We start from the raw sequence: 24,016 nt of genomic DNA, 5'->3' as shown, positions 1-24,016 counted from the left end.
CCAATATGTCTAGAAAGGTGACATCTTCCAGAATGGATTACATCAATTAGAGGACAGGGGAACACACATCCTCTTCGGTGGGATTATGTTGGAGGTGCCAATTTTGGCTCTGTTTTGTAAGTACCAATTTATGTCCAGTGAAGAGGCTTCTGGTTAGAAAGCGTGAGGGGTCCTGCATTTATGACCCAAGGACAAGTGAAAAGCTGACTTTGGAGGATCAACTCCGTTTACAGAAAGACTCTGTCAGTTGCTAGCAGTGGCTTCTGTACTTGTGTGCAGCACTGGCTGAGAATAGTTTCTGGTACAAGAATGCCTTTGGCAATTTAAATCCACCATGGGTGATTTAAAGACTCTTAGATGCATAATAGGAGGCTGCAAAAGCCTCTATGGTAAAGGAGTGTGGGGAGGGAGACATGAATGAACTGTTAAGTTTGAAAAATACTAGAGCCATTTATTTCCCAACTGAAAGCGTTTGTGAATAAGTAAGCAAGCAGATCTGATAAACATGCGATGCCTGTGGTCTCTGTGGCTGATGGAACGTGCCCATGACATGGGTTCTGCCAATTGCTCTGTCACCCTCGCAACTCACAGCCCCAGGTATTGCCTCAGATAAATTTTCCAGAGTGAAATACGCATGGATTTCTAAAGATGTTTCCAAGTAAGCAGGCACAAGTAGGCTTGAGTTGAGAAACAATGATCTGGAAACGGTCTATGGATGGCCAAGGAAGGAAATCATGCTGGTTTACACGAATGAGGATGTCCCCAGGCAGATCCCACTTGGGACATACCTTTATGTTTCAGAACCACAGTATTTCCAAAGATCTGTCTGAGGAATCTGACTTACTCAAAGATAGATGCGGGAGCCCTCTCTCTTCACTCTTAGTTATGTGATGAGGTGATGAGAGGAGGACGGGTGCAGCCCTAGTGGGTGTCAAGACAGGGTTGTAAGAAAGGCCTGTTGTGGTCCATGTCCTTCTTCCCCAGCCCTTCAATTCTTCCTGGAAGGATCCCAGAATGGTGGGAAAAAAGGCTGAACACATAATCAAAGTTCAGGAGAGTTTAACCATCTCCTAGCATATGAAGGCATTTGTGTTATTCATTTCCTCCCTCCCTCCCTCCCTCCTTCCCTCCCATCTATCAATCTATCTATTTTACATATTTATAAAACTTTATAAAAACTCACAGCTATTACTTTTTTAAAATTGAGGTATAGTTGATTTGCAACGCTGTGCCAATCTCTGCTGTACAGCAAAGTGACCCAGTTATACGCATATAGACATTCTTTTCCATCATGGTTTATCACAGGATATTGAATATAGTTTCCTGTGCTATACATTAGGACCTTGTTGTTTATCCATTCTAAATGTAATAGTTTGCCATCTACCAACCCCAAACTCCCGGTCCATCCTCACAGCTATTACTTTTTTTTTTTTTTTTTTTTTTAATTTTAGCAATTTCATGTATCTTTATTTATTTTATTTATTTATGGCTGTGTTGGGTCTTCGTTTCTGTGTGAGGGCTTTCTCTAGTTGCGGCAAGCGGGGGCCACTCTTCATCGCGGTGCGCGGGCCTCTCACTATCGCGGCCTCTGTTGCGGAGCACAGGCTCCAGACGCGCAGGCTCAGTAATTGTGGCTCACGGGCCTAGTTGCTCCGCGGCATGTGGGATCTTCCCAGACCAGGACTCGAACCCGTGTCTCCTGCATTGGCAGGCAGATTCTCAACCACTGCGCCACCAGGGAAGCCCACAGCTATTACTTTTGTCTCCTACTCTTACACAGCACATGCTGGAAGTCTAAGCATATGGAAATGAAACCTCTGAATAGCAAAATGGGCCAATGGATCACTGATGCACAAGACTTCCAACCACTCCTGCAATAAAAAGACATGGGAAAATTTCTCATTTCTCCTTTTATACTAAATTAGGATATTACCTGAAATAATACCCTCTCTCTACAGCTCACCTCAATTATTCCTTGGATGACTGCCTCTAAACATCCACAGCTTTTTTTCATGTTTCCACTGGGAAACCACAGCAGACTTGCACAGTTATCACCCTACTCATAGGATAAACTCAGGATGGGCTAGAACAGTGCAGATGAATGTGTTTCCCTAAATGGGAGGAACTCCACGATTTAATGGGGTAAACACTGTGTTGCTTAGTGTGTAAAGGAGCAAAATGAAAATGCCAAATACTGTAACATTTTAGAAAATGTAAAGGTAAATGAAAATTCCCTCAAATGACGTGGCCCAAATCAATAGGAAGTCCCAAGATCCAGGTAACAATGTCCAAACTCATGAGCACATATTCTATATACAAAATGTTTAACAGTTGCAAAAACGAAGATGAACCATGTCTGTATCTTTATCTTTATGGGGAATCTTTACTGTGAATCACAGGAATGCAGGATTTCTATACTGGTGCAATCTACTTAATTACACAGCCAAGCAGTTCCTGAAAGAGTGTTTAAGATGTATTATATGGTAGAAATTCAGTGATCAATAATGACATCATCATTCACTGAGGCACCTACCCTCAGAGAAAAGATATATACACACCGCACGTTCCCTATTTTCTCACATTATTGTTTTACATTCCATCAAAGCCCTTATTTCCATCTATAAACCAAAGGTTTACCATTTACCATATCTCTTTTCCCACAAAAATATAAGCACCAGGACTGCAAGAACCTGTTTGTCTCATACTGCTGTATCCAAATCCTACAGTGCCTTGATTATTTGTGCTAAATGGGGTATGCTGACTCTAAAGTGCATGGCAATGAGGAATGTTGAAACATTAGCATTAAGAGTATAGTCGACCCAGCAATCCCACTACTGGGCATATACCCTGAGAAAACCATAATTCAAAAAGAGTCATGTACCACAATGTTCATTGCAGCTCTATTTACAATAGCCAGGACATGGAAGCAACCTAAGTGTCCACCGACAGATGAATGGATAAAGAAGATGTGGCACATATATACAATGGAATATTACTTCGCCATAAAAGGAAACGAAATTGAGTTATTTGTAGTGAGGTGGACGGACCTAGAGTCTGTCATACAGAGTGAAGTAAGGCAGAAAGAGAAAAACAAATACCGTATGCTAACACATATATATGGAATCTAAGAAAAAAAAAAAAGGTCATGAAGAACCTAGTGGCAAGACGGGAATAAAGACACAGACCTACTAGAGAATGGACTTGAGGATATGGGGAGGGGGAAGGGTAAGCTGGGACAGAGTGAGAGAGTGGCATGGACATATATACACTACCAAATGTAAAATAGCTAGCTAGTGGGAAGCAGCCACATAGCACAGGGAGATAAGCTTAGTGCTTTGTGACCACCTAGAGGGGTGGGATAGGGAGGGTGGGAGGAAGGGAGATGCAAGAGGGAAGAGATATGGGGATATATGTATGGGTATACCTGATTCACTTTGTTATAAAGCAGAAACGAACACACCATTGTAAAGCAATTATACTCCAATAAAGATGTTAAAAAAAAAAAAAAGAGTATAGTCTCTGAGAAAAAAAGGCTTGATTGCAACAGTGGCCCTGTCTTTCTCTCTTGCTAGGTATGTGTTCTCTCACGAATTACCTAAACTTACAAACATCAGTTGAGTCATAAATGAGATATTAAAAAAGACTTGAACTTTATAGTAAGGGGTGTCTAATACACTGTAGGAAATACATCAGTGTTTGGATAACAATTAGGAAAGGCAAAAGCTGTTCCAGAGGACAGGGAACTGGCCTGCATTCTTTGCAAGGCCAACTCTTTTCCTGGTGAAGAGAAAAATGTCACACACCACCTTCATCAAAGGTATTCATTGACTATGACGGACCAAGACAAAAATTAGGGTATTTTGTAACCATAGCTCTAAAAATGATAAAAGATAAAGTTCCAAATAATAAAAATGACCAGTATACCCCTCTTTTTTCTAATGTAACTGGGGCTTCTTATGAATTAAGTTTAGCTCCACTACACTGTTTTTGCCTTCTATAAAACAAGGATTATGATAACCAATGAAAGAATAAAGTTACCCTCCTCACGGCATCCAATACAGAAAAACGTCTTGCTTTCTTGGGTAGCAGTCAAATCCTCTAACACAAGCCAAACTCCTATAAGAAGAAGTCCTTCTGAGCATCCTGTACTATTATACCTCACATCACTTAATGGTTTGTGCTCTTTCTTATTAGAATTCATTACACCCCTCTCTTTGACTACAAGCGCAATCCTGTAGGTCACTGACAAGAGGGTGCTTAAAAAAATAAAACATGATTTAAGTATTTGGTACTAAGAATAAATGAGAAATTAATTTCATAATAAATATCGTAACTACAAAAGAATAAAAAATAAAATTTGCCTGAGGAAAACATACCTGAACTTGTATGTACATAAAATTGACTTAAAATATAAATGATTAAGTGAAAGAAAATTGCAAAGTTTCTCTGAAAATACATAATTATAAGGGGATATTTTAATATATCCTTTCAGGAAATGAAATACACAATAATATTTGTTAGCATTGGACAGCTTAGAAAACAGTTAATAATATATTTCTATGAAAGAACTATAGAAGCATTCCTGTAACAAAAAAAATATATAATTTAATCACATAGAAACAAGAAAACCTCAGTCTCCTGACAGGAGAAAGGTGCTTATTCTCATATGGAAAGACCAAGTGAAGGTAGCCAGTGAACACTGCAGTAGAGAAAAAACTCCCATGTCATTCTTCTTGATTACACCACTGCAGATGTCATGGTAAATCAGGAAAACATACTCACTAGGACTGTTAACAGCACAAGGTGTTTCCTACACAAATCAGACCTTCCTTATATGGATATAATCTAGAGAAGAGGGGAATCAAAGAATACTCCCAAGCACGACAATCTGATTAGTTTCCTGGTGGACACAAGAGACCCTGGAGAAGCTGGATTTTTGATGTGGATCTTGGGAAGACATCAGTTGAAACCAGAGGTCTCAGAAAAATGGATATCATACAGTTATTTGTGGTTTTGAGGATACTCTTGACTGGAAGGGCAAAAAATATGGAAAATGGTCAGGAAGATGGTATACCTGAAGCTCCTGTGCATCTGTCTCTCTCTCTATATGGTGGCTGTGAAATCTGACTACTGCCTTCCTCATTTCTGCCTTCCAAATCTCATGCAAGTCAGACTGTTGGTGGATTCTAACAAGGAACCACAAAGGGGATGAGTTCTGGAAAATCTAGTTCCTAACATTACCTACAGGGGGGATAACTCTAGCTCTAGATTTTGTTGCCCTATCAGGCCTCTCTTCTTAATTCAAAGTCTATTCACCAAATTATAGTCAGAAGGAAGGACATAAAGCAAAGACCCAAATATGAAAATAATAATTCACATGGAAACTATATTCTTTTATAAGTGAGGCATACATAAGTATTTATTCAACTGTTTATTAGTATGGAAAATGGAAAAAGCCTCTTATACTCTTCACCCCCAAAAAGGAGCTTTGTCGGTAAGAAAGATAAATATATATACTGGACTAGGGTATCCAAGAACTGCCACAAGGCCATTAGGAAAATCCAAATACCAAACTGTCATTTTTCAGTGGCCCCTTAACACAGAACAAATAAAACATTATAAAACAATGTTAACCTAATTTCATTATTAGAAATACGCTTCAATTCACCTATAATCCAACAGGTTTCAAACAGGAAAGAGAAAATATTATTAACTGATTTAAAGAAAAAGCACTACCTATTAATCTTATGTACTGCTGTGGAAACATATGACTTATAAAATCATCTCACCTTGTATTCATTTCTGAGAGTAATTACTAGAAATCCACTGTCCAATGGTGCACTCTAAGAAAAGAGGCTTGATAAAGACAACATATTTACAACTTTAATAACAACTCTTTCCTATTTTCTGGAATGTTACACATAGATTAATTTCCATCAAGCTTTCTCATATTACTTACATTTATATTCTTTTTTACATGTAAAGATGTAGGCTCACTGAAATCTTTCCCAGGCTGTTTAACTCAAGAGTTTTTGTCCAGTGAGTCCTTTCATCCTTTCAGAACTGGGATGACTCAAGGCTTTCCAACATTCTTTACATTTATATGGTGTCTTTCCAGTGTGTGTTCTCACACGTCTTCAAACGGTTTGTGACAAATGAAGGGTTTACCACATTCCCTCCACTCTGATCTTTTTCACATCTTCAAAAAAAAACTCTGATAACATCTGAAGGCTTTTCCACATTCCTTACAGTCACAGGGTTTCTCTTCAGTATGAGTTCTTTTGCGCGTTTCTAATGAAGTGTAATCTCTGCAGGATTTACCACATTGCTTACAAGGTTTCTCTTCTACGGGAGTCCTGTCATGTGTTTTCAAACTTTGAAAATATCTGAAGGCTTTCCTGCCTTGTTTACACTGACAGGCTTTCTCTCCAGTGTGGCTTCTTTCATGTTTCCAAAGTGAAGTTGATCAACTAAAGGCTTTTCCATATTCCTTATTCATAGAATTTCTTCTCAGTATGAACTCTTTTGTGCTTTTGGAAGGAAGTGTAATATCTGAAAGCTCTACCACATTGTTCACATTCATAGGGTTTCTCTCCAGTGTGCAGTCTCATGTGTACTCTTAAGGTCTGGTGATGGGAGAGGGCTTTCCCACATTCCTTGCATTCATAGGGTTTCTCTCCAGTATGAGTTCTTCCGTGTGACTGTAAGGAATTGTAATAACTGAAGGCTTTACCACATTGTTCACATTCGAAGGGTTTCCCTCCAGTATGAATTTGTTTGTGTTTGTGAAAGGAAGGGTAATATCTGAAGGCTTTACCACATTGTTTACATTCATAGGGTTTCTCTCCAGTGTGCAGTCTCATGTGTATTTTTAAGGTTTGGTGATGGGAGAGGGCTTTCCCACATTCCTTGCATTCATAGGGTTTCTCTCCAGTATGAGTTCTTCTGTGTGATTGTAAGGAATTATAGTAACTGAAGGCTTTACCACATTGTTTACATTCATAGGGTTTCTCTCCAGTGTGAATCCTTTGATGTATTCGAAAAGAACTAGGAGAAATGAAGGCTCTCTCACATTCCTTACATTTATAAGGTCCATCTCCAGTGTGAGTGATCATGTGTGCTCGAAGGCTTGAGAGACCTCTGAAGGCTCTCCCACATTCCTTACATTCATAAGGCTTTTCCCCAGTATGAATTCTTTCATGTTTTCGAAAAGAACTGGGACAACTGAAGGCTTTACCACACTGCTTACATTCATAGGGTTTCTCTCCTGTATGAGTCCTTTCATGTGTTCGAAAAGTATGATAATATCTAAGGAATTTTCCACATTGTTTACACTGATAGGGTTTCTCTTCACTGTGAGTTGTTTCATGTGTTCGCAATGAAGAGGAACAATTAAAAGCTTTCCCGCATTCCTTACAAGTATATGGAGCATCTCCAGTGTGTGTTACCATGTGTCTTCGAAACGCTGTGCTCCACATGAAAGCTTCCCCACATTCCTTACATTCATAGGGTTTTTCTCCTGTGTGAATCCTTTCATGTGTTTGAAAGGATGCGCGGGAATGGAACGCTTTTCCACATTCCTTACATTTATATTTTTTCTCTCGATTGTGATTTTTTTCATGTGCCTCCAAAAATTGGAGATAGCTAAAGGCTTTACCACATTCCTTACATTTATATGGCTTCTCTCCATGTTTCTGATACTCATATGGTTTACGTTCAGTGTGACAGCTCATGTGTCTCTTAAGGGATGAATGACGCGTAAAGACTTTTCCACATGTACTGCATTCACGTGGTTTCACTCCAGTAGTTTTCTTGTTCAGATTGAGATTTGGAATAAGGCTGAAGTTTTCTCCACACTGACTACCCTCTTTACTTTCACAGAGTCTCTCTACCACATGACTTCTGTAAAAAACAAGGAGTATATTATCAATGAGGTCTTTATTAACAATTTTATACTTAATAGTAGGATATTTGAAGTACATTTTTATCAGTTATAGCAATAGTGTAGGTTTTATGCCTTGTCTGAATTGTTTCAAGTTGAATATAAGAAATGCTCTTACAATCATCAAAACAGTGACATTCATATAGAGTTTATGTATAGTGTTGAACGATTTTGCAAACACTGAACATCTATGTCACATAAGAAAGTAATTTTGGTGAAAATTTTCTAAGAATAACTAAATTTGGAGCATGCATTATTTCTTTTATTTCCTTCTTTTAAAATTGCATAACATAACAGGATACTCACATGAGGCACTATTTTATATTGTGAGTGTGACTTACCTTAGTTTTCTCCCCTGGTTTTTGTACTGATCTTCAATGTCATGATCTTCCCATTTTTCTCCTAGATTGCAGACCAAGAAAAATGATCCCAAAATATTAGAAGTTATAGAAAAACTATCTAAGTCCATTGTTGGCTGTGACCATGCCTAGTTTATTTAGCAATATCCTGCATTTCCACATTCAACATCTTGGAACAATGTTAACGAGCAAGAAACATGTGTTCTCTAATTGACAAAGTAAAGGTAAGTTGTCATCCTCACCTACTGAGGCCAGGTTCCTCAACGTTTCCCACATCACATCTCTGTAGAGTTTCTTCTGTGAAGGATCCAGTAAAGCCCACTCCTCCAGGGTGAAGTTCACAGCCACATCCTCAAAGGTCACTGAGTCCTAAAACATCCCAAATATGTGTATAGTAGGGTGTGTGAGACTAACAGCACTGGACATCTGTACACCACTTATACGAGGGTTATGTATGATCCTGTCATCTCCAAACATCTATTCTATGACTTGGTCATCAGAAACTTACTCTCTGTCCACACTTCCTCATAAGTTTAACAGCATCGTGAAAACATGCAAATTATTTACATAGTTTTATTGTGATCTCGTCACATCTTATTTCTCTCTAATTGCAGGGTCCAGAGCATGTTGGGAAATGACAGAAACACTACACACATGAAACAAATATCATTTTAAGATCATGAATTCCTTGTGAGGAAAACTCTTCCCTTGCCCTTCTTATTACCCACCATTCAGCACACCATGAGCCAAAGGGTCAAATTTGCATAAGATTTTACTAAATAAAAACATAGTGAAAACTAAAAGCTTTTAGTTCTATCCCTATCACCAAACATGAGAATCCAGAACACCTGTAGAAATCCAGCTTTTAATAAGGTCCAGCTGGCTATTTCGTCCCTAAGTACTCCAGGCCTTTAGAAGTAGTGTGGTATGATGTAGCTGGTGGAATGAAAATATCCTTGTCAGGAAATATTGCTTTTAACTTGTGTCATACTTACCACAGGCTCAGTTTTCCCTTTCTCTCTCTGGTTTGATGGACTAGAAAGTTATTTGGAACTTAGAGTTCAGATACTAGGAAGAAGATGTCACAACTTAGACCACAAAGTCCCTATACTTGTGCGCCTTGGGGCTGCTTAGAGGCACACAAAGTGCGATAATATGCCAGAAGAGCTCTTTATGGCAGAATCAGAACACTGGGCCCTGTGCCTTGCTGACCTTGAGGAACAGCTGCAGACTGCAAGTGTGTTCACTGAAAATCACTATGGATTCATGGCTAATTTGCCCATAAAATATATGAAGGATTCAGCAGTGCTTTCCTCCAAACGACTCTAAAATCTCCATTTTCAAACAGCAGGAAGAAGTGTTTCCCAACCAGCCATTCTAGAGGCTGTTCTCCCAATTTCTCTAATTCCCAAGCTCCTATCTGGTCTACAGAAATATGATGGCTTGACCACTGAACATACGAATTCCTTAGTTGATGACACCACATACTGCCAATAGTGAATGAAAGGGTTTACTTCCATAATTGAGGTCTCTGGGGAAAGTAAGGCATACTTCTCCAGCTGTCATGAAATGGCTTGAGAGAGAAAGGAAAGGTGCCTGGACTTTTTTTTTTTTTTTTTTTAATTGAGGTTAGGGGGTGGGTTTGGGTGCGGGTTCACACACAAGAACAGGATCTTATGAGGACTGACTGTTTTGCTACTGCCAAAGGAAGGAGCACCAAGGCACTCTTATCACTTTGTATAGATGTGGGTCAAAGAGAAATGAGGGGGGATGAGACTTTAAGGTTGTCAGCAGCCAGTCATCAAAAACTGGAGTCAGAATTCTGGTTTCTGGTTTTGGATGCCATCATTCCCAACCTCATAAAAAAAAGTGAAAACACTTGAAATTGACAACTCTTCTTAGTTCCATCAGAGCTCTGAAGTCACAGGAATCCACTGTTTTCAAAGTTGGGAAACAGAAAATAAAGATACAAGGCCTATACTGAAAACAATCTATTTCACCAGAAGCTAGTTCAAAGACAAAAGAGAGCAAACAATGAAGAACACAATATCCATGAACTGTAGGACAATGACAGAATGTTTAAAATACATACAATGGAAATACCTGAAGGAAAAGAAAGACAGAAAGAAACAGAAGAAATAAGCAAAATAATAATTACTGAGATTTTTCAAAAATTAATCATTGATGGCAAACCACAGATCCAGGAAGCTCAGAGAACACAAGATGAAAACGCTAAAAAATGTACACTCACGACACAGTGGTTAAGAATCCACCTGCCAGTGCAGGGGACACGGGTTCAAGCCCTGGTCCAGGAAGATCCCACATGCCGCGGAGCAACTAAGCCCGTGCACCACAACTACTGAAGCCCACGCGCCTACAGCCCATGCTCCACAACTAGAGAAGCCACTGCAATGAGAAGCCCGCGCACTGCAATGAAGAGTAGCTCCCACTTGCCACAGCTAAAGAAAGCCCGCACACAGCAACAAAGACCCAATACAGCCAAAAAATAAATAAAATTAATTTAAAAAAAAAGCACACCCAAGTATATCATATTCAAACTGAAGAAAAAGAGCATATATTGAAAAAAGCTAGCAGAAGAAACACCTTAGTTATAGAGAAAAAAAGATTAAAAATTTTTTTTATCTTATTGAAGTATAGTTGATTTACAGTGTTGTGGATTTAAAAAATATATATATATATTTATTTATTATTTACTTTATTTACTTACTTATTTAGACTGCACTGGGTTTTAGCTGTGGCATGCATGCAGGATCTAGTTCCCTGACAAGGGATGAAACCCAAGACCCCGGCATTGGGAGCTCAGAGTCTTACCCACTGGACTACCAGAGAAGTCCCTACAATGTTAATTTCTGCTGTACAGCAAAGTGAATCAGTTATACATATATATTCTTTTTCATATTCCTTTCCATTATGGTTTATTACAGGATATTGACTATAGTTCCGTGCTATACAGCAGGACCTTGTTGTTTATCCATTCTATATATAATAGTTTGCATCTGCTAATCCCAAACTCCCAATCCATCCGTCCCCCACTCCCTCTTGGCAACCACCAGTCTGTTCTCTATATCTGTGAGTCTGTTTCTGTTTCGTAGATAAGTTCATTTGTGTCATATTTTAGATTCCACATATAAGTGATATCATATGGTATTTGTCTTTCTCGTTCTGACTTACTTCACTTAGTATGATAATCTTTAGGTCCATCCATGTTGCTGCACATGGCATTATTTTATTCTTTTTTATGACTGAGTAGTATTCCTTTTTTTTTTTTTTTGGTGTGTGTGTGTATTTATATATATGTATATATATACACCAATCTTCTTCATTCATGTATTGATGGACATTTAGATTGTTTCCATGTCTTGGCTGTTGTGAATAGTGCTGCTATGAACATAGGGGTGCATGTATCTTTTCTAATTATAGTTTTGTCTATATGTCCAGGACTGGGATTGCTGGCTCATATGGCAACTCTATTTTTAGTTTTTTAAGGAACCTCCATACTGTTTTCCATAGTGGCTGCACCAACTTACATTCCCACCAACAGTGTAGGAGGGTTCCCTTTTCTCTACACCCTTTCCAGCATTTATTATTTGTAGACTCTTTAATGATGGCCATTCTGACCAGTGTCAGGTGGTACCTAATTGTAGTTTTGATTTGCATAGAGAAAAAAAGACTTGAATTAAATCAGACTTGTTTACAGAAACCACAAAAGGAAGAAGAGAGTGGAGTGACATACTGTACAGGCAGGAATACTTCATTTCATTGTGCTTCACTGTATTGTACTTTGCAGATTTTGTGTATTTTACATATTAAAAGTTTGTGGCAACCCTACATTGCCAGATGATAGTTAACACTTTTTAGCAATAAGTTCTAAAATTGAGCTATGTAGATTGTTTTTTTAGACATAATGCTATTGCATACTTAATAGGCTACAATATAGTATAAACATAACTTTTATATGCACTGGGAAACCAAAAAATAAGTGTGACTCACTTTATTGTGGTGGTCCTGAACAGAACCCCCAATCTCTGAGGTATGCCTGTATTTAAAGTTTTGAAACGAAAAAATAAAACACTCTCTTGGGACTTCCCTGGTGGCGCAGTGGTTAAGAATCCACCTGCCAATGCAGGGGACATGGGTTCGAGCCCTGGTCCGGGAGGATCCCGTATGCCGTGGAGCGACTAAGCCCGTGCACCACAACTACTGAGCTTGCACTCTAGAGCCCACGAGCCACAATTACTGGGCCCGTGTGCCACAACTACTGAAGCCCACGTGCCTAGAGCCCGTGCTCCACAACAAGAGAGGCCACTGCAACGAGAAGCCCGCGCACCGCAACGAGGAGTAGCCCCCACTTGCCGCAACTAGAGAAGCCCGCACGCAGCAACGAAGACCCAACACAGCCAACAATAAATAAACAAAATAAATTTAAAAAAAAGAAAGAATAAAGTATGGTTCTTTAAAAAAAAAACCAAAAATTCTTAGTTTTCAAATCCCAAAGCTAGTCCTTTGAAAATATTAATTTAATAAAAATGATAAACATCTAATCAAGACAACTGAGAAAAGAAGAAAAACAGAAATTACTAAATCATAAATAAAAGGAGGAGGAAATAACCATGAAAAAGGATTTGATACCATCCAACCATTTATGATAACAAACTAGAAATTGAGGGGAAGGCTCTCTTCTTAAAAAAGAACAACTATACAACACCTGTAGGTAAGATCATACTGAGTGGTGAGAAACTGGATGCTTTACTGTTAAGAGGGGAATAGGGCAAGGAAGTTTCCTTTCACTGCTCCTATTAAACAATGTACTGGAAGCCCTAGCCAATGCAGTAAGTTAAGAAAAAGAAATAAAAGGTATACAGAATGGGAAACAACAAATAAAACTGTCTTTGTTCCTTATGACATGATTGTTTATGCAAAACATCTGATAGCATCCACAACAACAGAGATAACCCCTGGAATTAGTAACAGTGTATAGCAAGGTTGAAGGATACACAAGTCAATTGCTTTCCTATAGACCCACGCAAATACAGTCAATTGATCTTTGACAAAGGAGTAAAGGCAATTCAATGGAAAAAGTAAAGCCTTTTCAACAATGCTGTAAGTAATAGATATTCACATAGAAACACACATGAGCATACACAAAATGAAAGTCGACACACACCTTACACCTTTCACAAAAATTAACTTAAAACAAATCATATATCTAAATGTCAAATGAAAAAGCAAAAACCTGCTAGAAGATAACATATGAGAAACTATAGGTGACCTTGGGTTCGGTCATAAATTTTTCAATAAGACACACACAAAAAAATCCACAAAAGAGAAAAAATGCTAAGTTTCACTTCATTAAAATGAAGAACTCCCGCTCTGGAAGAAGTGTTTAGAGAATGAAAAGGCAAGTCACACACCAGGAGAAAATCCTTTGTAAAACACTTATCTGATAAATAACTGATACCCAAAACATCTAAAGAACTCTTAAAGCTCAACAATAAGATTACAAATACTCCAAATAAAAATGGGCAAAAGATGTGAACAGACAACTCACCAAAGAAAGACAGATGGAAAATAAGGAATTTGAAAACATGCTCAACATACATCACTGGGGAATTACAAATAAAACAATGAGCTATCACTACATACTTATTAAATGCCAAAAATTTTGAAACACTCAGAACACCAGCCATTGGTGAAGAGGTGATGCTATAGATAATCCTTATTCATCGTTGGTGGGAATGAAATTTGATATGCCTGTATTGGAAGACAGGAATTTTCTGTCAAAACTAAATACACTCTTACTTCTCATACTAAGATCCAACAATCACACTTGTTGGTATTGACCTAAATGAGTTGACCTCACGATCCCACATTTTCACAAAAACCTACATATGAATGTTTGTAGGCACTTTATTCATACTTGGCAAGGGTTAAGAGTTAAGCAAGATATCTTTCAAGAGTCAAATGGATAAATCAGTGGTATATCCTTACAATGAAATACTGTTCAGTGATAAAAGGAAATGAGGTATCAAGCCATGAAAACACATGGAGGAACCTTAAAAGTATACTGCTAAGTGAAAGAAGCCAATCTCACAAGGCTACACACTGTATGATTCCAAGTGAATGACACCCTGGAAAAGACAAAACTATGGGCCAGTAAAAAGATCTCAGGCTGTGAAGGATTTGAGGGTTGGAGGGAGGGATGAATGAATAGGTGGGGAATAAAAGATGTTTAGGGAAGTGAAACTACTGTATGTGATACAGAAATGAAGGACACAGGTCATTAAACATTTTCCAAACCCACAGATCTTATAACGCAGAGTCAATGCTAATGTAAACCGTGCAATTTACTGTATCAGTATTTGCTGAGCAATTTGAACAAACGTACCAGTTAAACAAGAAGTAAAAAATAGTGCAAACTGTGGATGCAGAGGGGTTATGTGGGAATTCTCTATACTTTCTGATCTATTTTCCTGTAAACTTAAAACTACCCTAAAACAACTGAAGTGTATTAGAAAAAAAAAGATGAAGACAAACGAATTACAATTCACCCCTGATTTGACTGACTGATGACTGAAACAGGACACCTTTCATTCAACTGATTTGAACTTATTCAATAAGGCAGTATGGTGCTCCATGAGCCTGAGACCAGTAAGAGAGGTAAAACTTCCACTGAATGCCATGTTGAAGAGAACTGCACTGCATATTCTGAGAAGTGCCATGGTTACTATCAATAGTGTCTAGAACTCCAACATGGATGAGGATTGTCCTGGCAAGACAGTGTGTTCTGGACCTAGGGCATGTTAGACGAGACTTACCTTGATTTATATTTTTGGTATCTCTTGAGTTCAGAGGTTCCTAAAGTTCTTTTACCATAAAGGGGCAACTCTTGGACAATCGTCCAAAAGTCTGTGAATACAAGTAGATGAGGCCAATTTTGGTCAGTAGTAAGATGACTGCCTGATGTTTGGTTAGTGTGACCCTGGGGTTTGGTCATTCATCAGGGATATCACAATTAAGGGATGAAGAGCAGCAACTCTCCATGAAGCTCATCATGTAGGAATGCATATTGTCCTCCTTAAAGTCTATGCACACCCAAAAGCTGTGCATTCCGTCAATCCCAGGGAAGCCTCCATCTGGGGAAGTGGTGACCTTTTCCAACACCAAAGCAACTTTCAAGGGACTGAATAGGGAAGAGGCCACCCTCCTGCAGGAGGCATAGGCCAGGACAGGTTTGACTCCATCATGTCACATGGAGGTGTTGGTAGGCATGCTGACCCGATGGGGTGCTATTTCCAAGGTCAAAGGCATAATGGGCAGCTCAGCAGAGGATCGCATGCTCAGCACTTGTGAGAGCCTCTATTTTCAAGAGAGCCCGGTACATGGTGATAACTGAAGTTCTAAGGCAGTTCCTTGCACCAGAAGCCTATAGACAACTTAAGGCCATCATGGGTAATTCCAGGAGGCATTAACCTCTATACTGAGGGAGACTCCAAGGGAACTAACAGGAGTGCCTGTTGTATGGCCATTTAAACACAGTCCAGAGCCTTCTGTAGTAGGGGTGCCCTCAAGGTAGGGGCCAATTTCCAAGTAATAGTAAAAATGGGCTCAGGTAAAATTCGTAAATAAGGAATATGTTGTCTCTCCAGCACCAAAAGAACCTAGTAGATCTTGTGGGTGCTGAGAGGGACTACAGATATTTCTTCACATTGTCAGGGAGGGAGCAGCTGTCTAATTACCAAAAAACATTCAGAAACTTAACCAAGGGCCTCACATATGTGTGGGGTCAATGGCCCATACGCTTTTTGCAAGCTCCTTTTTTCAATAATTGTATGTTCTGAATGAACGAGAAATGAATGTCCTCAGAGGAGGATGTCGTTAGTGTGATGTCATACCTGTGCTCCTGGAACAAAGTGCATGCACTTCAGATCTTCCTGCAGAGACTGTGGGATGGCCAAGCTGCTGAGGTTCCCTGAGGGTAACCAGGTAAAAGTGTATCATGTCCCTTCAGAGGTGAAGGCAACTGCAGCTGAGAGGGTGTTGAAATAGGCACTGAACAGAACAGGCTTATCAAATCTGTGAGAGCAGGATATTTACCAGCCGCTGATTGAATGGAGTAAGTAATTTCCATAATGTTGGAGACTAGGAATAGGGGCTAATTTGATGCAACCACAGCTCGGGTTGCTGTAATCCACTATGAGGTGTCATTCATCCTTTCCAGGTTTAAGGGCAGACCAAATAAGGCTATTAAAAGAAGAAAATTGGCGGTAATCACTTCTCCCTAAATACATTTCTTATAATGATTTTCAATAATTCAAGGCCTTGTTTAATTTAAATCAGGCCATATTAACTAATTTAACTGATAGCTAAGGTCTCTCTCTGGAGTCCCATTTTGTCTAGTCAATTTGGAAGTAGAAGACTTAATTTAATTTTACTTAATGAACCATGGGTTCAGAGCTTCCCTGCTCACTATGGGATATTTTGGGACAATGGGCGATATGACTATGAGAAATTTAGGCAAGATGAGAGCTCTGCTGCTGAAGGCAAACTATATCTATTTGTCCTTTATATTACAGTCAGTAAGTCTTCCTAAGATGATGAGGTAAATTGTTTAAATTTAGTGGGATCCCCAGGTATACCTGTAATTTGAAACCTAGTTTGATTAATTACATGAAGTTTTGTGAATTAGTGCAGTACAGGAGATGTTAATATTAATTCAAACCCATATTATAGAGGACCAAAAGCCAAGCAGGCCCCTTCCATCTTTTTGCTATGCAAATTTTTTTTAGCATATTTTGGATTTACAATTGAGTGAAATTGTGTTCCTTTGTTTCAGTACCTTTCTTCTCTTGTTCCCTCCCTCCAGTCCTTCCCTGTTTTTTATTTTAGGCCACTGGATATACTCTGGGGGAGAGGGTGTCCTCTCTTCTCTTGTATTGATAATTTCTTTCCTCCAGACAGCCTCACCCCAGTGCCATCAGGGTCAGAGGCCTCCTTCATGATAACTGGTTACTTTATAGAAATTAAGCACCCTAGGCTTAAATTGTTTTAAATTAATCCCTTTGCTGTGCCGCAGTGAGGCTATGGGTTTTGTCCACCGTAACTCAGAGGGTCAGGAGCTTTGTTGCAGTAGAGACAGGGGAAGCAGCAGCAGAGGTACTTAAGGGTCCTGGTGAGCCCTCTGGTATTAGGAGTGGACTCAGCCTGGCACCGACTAGCTACCTTTACCCTCTCTTCTCTTTCTCTCTGGAATAATTGTTCTTTTCGGAGTGACCATCCAAGGGGCTCACCTCATTCACAGGGTATAATCATCCGAGTACCCCCCTGAAGATCCCCCCCACCCCCGCCCCAAGGTCTGGGTGAACCCAGCCTCAGTCACACCTTCACTCCAAACACATATAGGTTCCATCCAAGCCATGGACTCAGGACCACTATAAGGAGGGCCCCATTCCCATGCTCCTGCTCCCAAAAGATAAGGAATTACCAAAACTGCCTGTGTATATAGAACCCAGGCTTGGTGGATCAGCAATGCCACACAGGGCAGCACAGCGCACAGGAGGAGACCCCAGCAAACAGCAGCTCACAGGACAGGAGCCTCTAGGCTTTCTTATCAGCCTGTCCTGATAAGAAGCACTATGGGAAAAGGAAGGGGTGAGGCTTATCTTTCAGTAGTCAAACATCAAATATGTGGATCCTGACTACTCATTATAAGAACAAACCCAGGTAAGAGAAACCGCATTCGCACTGGCTTGTTTTTATATAAAGAAACATTAACAGGATGATCAAGAAGTAATCAAAAACTGGTAATTTGAGATTGGGTCGAGTAAGAGTATAGGAGCGGAGGAGGATATGTAGGTAGGGAGTCATTAAGTTTCTTATTTCAGGAATATTTTTTAACCCTCATGTGCATGATTTATTTAAAATCAGGAGAGAAATTGATATACGTCATATTTTCCCATGCTTAATCAGTATTTTAAATTAATTTTTGCTTTTTAAAATTAATTTTAACTTTTCTACATAGGAAACCACTCCAAGATTTAATCCTTTAAATGCTAACAGATATAAAACTGCACACCGTCAAAGATTTACAAATCCCCTTCTAACTAAAAGGACAAGAACATTATAGTTTGTCCCTCCACTGCATTTCACGCTGGGGATATTTTCAGGAATGAGTGGCATAATATAAAATATTAGGGGTTTGCAATTAAACCCTGAAATAGACTAGGAATTTAAAAGATGTATATAAGCTTTGAGGTGTTTTCTTCATATCAACAGAAATATAAACTTAATTGTTTTTTTCCTCACATCCATTAAAATAAGAATTCATTTGCTTTAGGAATAGCATGGCCTTTTAAATGTCAAAGTTCCCTAGGGACAGGAGGGCATTATGCTAAGTGAAATAAGTCAGAGAAAGATAAATACTTAATAATTATAAATGGAGTATAACCTTTAAAAACTGTATAATAAATACTTTTTTTAAATGGAAAAAGCACCTGAGCACTTAAATACACCCATCTCATGTTGAAGTTCTTTTGCCTAAATGGAACAAAATTCTAATTGGTTCCACAATTTTCTTGCTTTACTCACATCGTATCTCTCAATCAACTTACACACTAAAAGCCCCAAAGCTAATGGAAACTAGAGTCAAAGAACTGCAATCTTCAGTTGAGAAAGAAATCCAAAGAAAGAAACACATATTTGAAATGACTGTGTGATTTTGAGGATTCCAGTATTTATGTGAAAAATTTAACAATCTTTGCAAAGTACTTGGAAATTGATATTGGCTTATTAAACCTCCTTAAGGTAGAATTTTAAAGCTTTTCACGCATTGGAACTCTACCTGGTTTGGGACCAACCCCAGAACAAAACAGAGCCACCTCTTACACACACACACACACACACACACACACACACACACACACACACACACACGACTGCAATAAACCTGGAGAACTTGCATGAGGGAACTCACCTTAAAAGGAGAAATTGTATAGTTTTTAAAATTGTATAAAATAAAATTGTGGGCTTCCCTGGTGGCGCAGTGGTTGAGAATCTGCCTGCCAATGCAGGGGACATGGGTTCCAGCCCTGGTCTGGGAAGATCCCACATGCCGCGGGGCAACTAAGCCCTGAGCCACAACTGCTGAGCTTGCGCGTCTGGAGCCTGTGCTCGGCAACGGAGAGGCCGCGACAGTGAGAGGCCCGCGCACCGCCATGAAGAGTGGCCCCCACTCGCGCAACTGAAGAAAGCCCTCGCACAGAAACGAAGACCCAACACAGCCATAAATAAATAAATAAATAAATAAATTTATAAAAATAAAATAAAATAAAATAAAATTGTTTGCTCTGCTATAAACCACCATTCAAAATCACAGTGTTTTAATTTGGTACTCAAATACCATTTTTGGATTAAAAATTGTCACAGAAGTAATAAAAGATTCCAACAACAACAGCAACAAAAGAAACACAAATACTGGAATCAACACGGGTAAGCAGTCTTCTAGCTACAGTTCAGAAGAAAAACCCACTTTCAGAAATATGACCGAATTCCCAGACTTGGGGTCTAAGATATAACCCCTAGAGTGGGTTAGTCGCTGGAGAAGGAGGGTAGGGACAGCTGAGGAGCCACATGAATGAATTCTGGGAGCTCCACATGCCCTCCCGCGTCCTGTAAGCATGGAAGTCCTGCCTCCACTAGGTTCTAGTTTCACAAGTGAGGAAACTGTCAGCCTGATCCAATTTAAGGTTCTGACTCAAATTCATAAACCCTTTGTCTACAAGACAGAGGATGTGATCGTAACAGACTCTCTTAATGTGCACAAATTACACTGAGTGCACCTTCACTGTGGATGCACAACTCAAACACGACGTCTAGAAATGTCTAGGCCTATGGAACCACAACTACAACCTCAGAAAGGGAATCAATCCCACCTCCTTGCAGGTGCACCCCCCACTTTCCAGGGCTCTGTAGCTTCTCTCAGCGTTAAGTCTCCTTGTGTGATGGGTGTAAGCAGGTAGGACACCTGCAGGGGAGGCTCCCCAGGAAGAACAACTGGGCCTGCAAGTCCTTCTCTTTACAGGCTCAAGGAAGCGTGGATCACTGACTATAGCCCTCTGCTCTGCACTGGAGGTGCTTCGGAACACGGTTGATGTTTTAACTGACACAAACCTGGTGTTTGAACAATCCAGCAAAATAATTTAAACCCATCATTTATGTGGAAAGGAGATAAGAAAATTGTAAGCCACTGTTACTAGTTCAACCAGAAAACACAAAATATCTACTCCTTGCAGAAGAAAAGATGTCAGTTAACGATTATTTCCAAAGCAAGAAACTGGTTTGAAAATAATTAATCGCACTTGAACACTTGGTCTGCAAGTCTCAGCAGACACCACACAATCTGAGAATTTCATTTGAAATCACCCAAAAGTAAAGAACAGTCCTCAGAAACTTACTACACACGCTTGGGGGAAGAAAAAAAGCAAAACAAGAATTTGTAAATGGAATGTAATCCTGGAATATTTTATTTTTTCTGAAATTCACTTTTGCCTCTTTGGAAATATTTTATACTACTGTCTTTGAAGCTGTATTGATTCAATACATTTTATCTGATTGAAAAACGATGTTTAAATACATGAATAAGTCTTTTAAAGGTGACAATCCCAGGGAGGGCCAACGCTGACAGCACGTATCACCCAGGGAAGTTTTAAAGAGGAACCTCCACCCATAGGATGTCTGTGCCCAGGAATGAGTCTGGGAGGAGAGGCACAAGGATTTTGAACAACCTAATTCCAGGAGGTTATTCTTTGCTTTCTTCTCATGGAAAACAGCCACAGACAAAAGTAAACTGGAAAAAAAAGAGCCATCCAGGGCTCTGGGGGAAAATGATAAACAGTTAAAATACTGGGTCTGTTTGAAATGTACCACGGAGCACAAATAGTTGATAACGATGCTGTGAATCAGAGAAGGAAATGGCTTTGGGAATGTGGGGTGCATTGTGAAAATTTAGGGATTTATTACCAGCCCTAGAAAGAGCTAGGCTGAGGGGACAGGGTCGTGGACTTGAGACTCTGCTACCCAAATAATTGGAAAACTCAAGGAGAAAACGGGTGCCCCCTGGGAGAAAGTAAGGACTGGGGACCCCCCAGACCACAGCTCCTCTCACGCACGAACCACGGAGACCGAGTCACGATGGTCCCCTGATGACCCTCCCGGTGGTCACCACACAATCTGGGGCGGACGTGGGGCTGCGGGGCCGGGGCCGAAGCCGCGGCTTGCAGTGACGGGACAGGACACCGGGGTCCCGGCTGCCGGCTCCGCCCCCACGCTGCCGGACGGAGGGGACCGAGGTCCGAGCGGCGCCACTCGCGTCCTCAAGACCCCGGAGTTGACAGCGGGGAGGCCCGGTACCATCACAGCTGGTTCGGGTCACTTCCAGCCAACGCCTCCTTCCCTCCCGCTCCAACTCCGCACCCTGGTAACCCACACTCACCATTTTTAGGTTTCCTGGGTCTCTCTGAATCCTTCCTATGACTCCCACGACCACCGCAGGTCACAGCGCGACAGACTCCGAGGCACTGCCACCACCGTCATTGAAGGATAGGAAACCGGATCGCTAGCCCGGCCTGAGGGAGTGAAAACGCCTGAGCTAGAGCGGTGCGTCGCCCCACCCACCTGCCCAAGCGGCGCCCCTGATTGGACAGTTTGCAAGGCCGCATCCCCCAATGCTTGAGTGACAGCTGGGCGGGAGGACGTGTGACTCTTGGAAACTAGCTTCCGCCCCGCCCCTGCCCCGACCCGTGCTGAGGGCAGCGGGTGGGGCGGAAACCTGACCCAGCCTGATTCCTTTGCGTTGAAACAGAACTTTTTCGCCCAGCTCTGTATGAACACATGAGCGCAGGGAATTTCTGACTGAGTTTCCCAATGGAGCAACTAAGCACAGAGCATGAGGGTAGCCCAGGCAGGTGTATGATCAGGCCACCCAAGATGGCTGTTCTCTTGCTCTCTGTACATCCCCTGCTCTACCAGGCCCTGCTTCACCTACACCCTATTCACATGACTGATCCTCCCTCTTAATCTTGGAGCCTAATCAGTAAATGCTTAGGCGCTTGCCCCCGGCTACTGATTGTTCTAATCTTCAGATCAGACTATCTCCACTTTCATAGTTTATCAAAGGGGTGGTGAGGTTTCCTGGTAACTGAGGAGCCAATCTGAGGTCAGTTTCCTCCATAACTGGAAAACCCAACGAAGACTGCTCCTTGTCCTGCCTGACATCTGCTGTCTACCGTGGGGTGTAGCTCCAGGAGCCTTCTGCGTCAGACATGTAAGATCCCGTATCCGTTAAACCATTGATTTCTCTACGGCTGATTCCGGGTTCTTTCTTTGGTCTTGAGACTGGGCAGTTAATGGGTTTGCAAACCTGCAGGGTGCAACCCAACACCTGGCCACACTGGAAAAGAGGGTCTTGTGTTCTCTAGGGGCCAAGTGTGTCGACTAAAAAAATATTCACCACCTAAAAGTTGAGAGTTATGTTTTATTCGGCAGACATACTGAGGACTTCAAGCCTGGGAGGCAGCATCTTAAGCAACCCTGAGAAGATTGCTCTGAGGAGGCGAGGGGGTAGCTAGGATATATAGGAGTTTTGCAACAAAGGGCAGGTAGTAGGAACAAAAGATTACTGTTAATAAAAGAAAACTAGATATCTCAAGTTAAGGAATTTAGCACTTTTCTATATATGGGAAGATGCAAGAGTCTGGACTCACTGAAATCATTCCTTTGATGTGTACCTCAGCTACAGTGTCCTATGTTTTCACATCCTGAGTTTCTTCAGGGCTCACCACTGTTGGGAGTGGCTGCAGTCTGATGGCTGCTAGATGGCAGGTATTCTTTGTTTCCTTCCTGAGTTCCCTCAGGGCTCCCCGGCTCACTGCAGTTGCTGATAAATGTAACATCCTTTGTTTACTGACACGGCAGGCAGGCAGTATTTTATTTCTCAAGGGTTTGGTGTAAGGCTGGGAGGCCACTCATGGAACTGTGACCCTTTTTCAGAAACACAGAAACTGAAATGTGACCTCACCATCTGTAATAAAGAATCTGGCTTCATCGTAATCTTCAGTTTTAAGTTATTTTTTTATTTTTTTAAAATTTGGCTGTGCTGTGTGGCTTGCGGGATCTTAGTTCCCTGACCAGGGATTGAACCTGCACCCTCGGCAGTGAAAGTACGGAGTCCTAACCACTGGACCGCCAGGGAATTCCATCCATTTTAATCTTTGATCCTTGACAGCGCTGAGCCTTCTTCCATCCATCCGTGGTCCAACCCCACTCATTTGGTACTTAAGAGAAGGAATCCCAAGCACTTGGCTCTGGTGGGAAGTTTGAACCCTACAGTCCTAGTTGGGCTCAAGGACTCTCTAGAGTCTAAGCACAGGGTGTGAGATGTATTCATTAAATTCTCAGGTAAGGAAATTTATTTTAGATTAGTTTTTGCCTTTGTCCCTAGAGAACTTGAAATGTAAGCGACTATAATATCCCTAAGACAACTGATTCCTATTTTCACTAATATAAGAAAACAATAAATCGTTATGTAAATTTGAGATGCACCTGGAACCTCTTCCCCCGCCCCCAGATTTGTTGAGGTATAATTGATTAATAAAATTGTCTATATTTAAAGATTACAATGTGATGATTTTCTGATCTACAT

The 24,016-nt window shown here is 40.6% G+C and overlaps 1 protein-coding gene across 1 annotated transcript; it reads right to left on the bottom strand.

Moving 5' to 3' along the window:
• Positions 1–5,389: 5,389 nt before the first annotated feature.
• On the bottom strand, positions 5,390–21,940 carry LOC309624697 (uncharacterized protein). Its single transcript, XM_082383084.1, has 4 exons — positions 21,809–21,940; positions 8,544–8,670; positions 8,284–8,344; positions 5,390–7,902 (listed from the first exon to the last, which is right to left on the bottom strand). The coding sequence occupies exons 1-4, from the start codon at positions 21,809–21,811 to the stop codon at positions 6,492–6,494; spliced, it is 1,602 nt and encodes a 533-aa protein (XP_082239210.1). The 5' UTR covers positions 21,812–21,940; the 3' UTR covers positions 5,390–6,491.
• Positions 21,941–24,016: the final 2,076 nt, after the last annotated feature.

The sequence above is a fragment of the Balaenoptera borealis genome (genome assembly GCF_965194805.1).
Source record: "Balaenoptera borealis genome assembly, chromosome: 2".
In the NCBI taxonomy this organism is placed as follows: Eukaryota; Metazoa; Chordata; class Mammalia; order Artiodactyla; family Balaenopteridae; genus Balaenoptera; species Balaenoptera borealis.
Note: the sequence above shows the minus strand (reverse complement) of the source record. Positions and strands in the feature narration are given on the sequence as shown.

Coding starts and splice junctions, on each gene's coding strand:
- LOC309624697 (XM_082383084.1), bottom strand. Junction 8,345..8,543: donor GAGGAACCTGGCCTCAGTAG/GTGAGGATGACA, acceptor TCTGCAATCTAG/GAGAAAAATGGGAAGATCAT. Junction 7,903..8,283: donor AACCAGGGGAGAAAACTAAG/GTAAGTCACACT, acceptor TGTTTTTTACAG/AAGTCATGTGGTAGAGAGAC.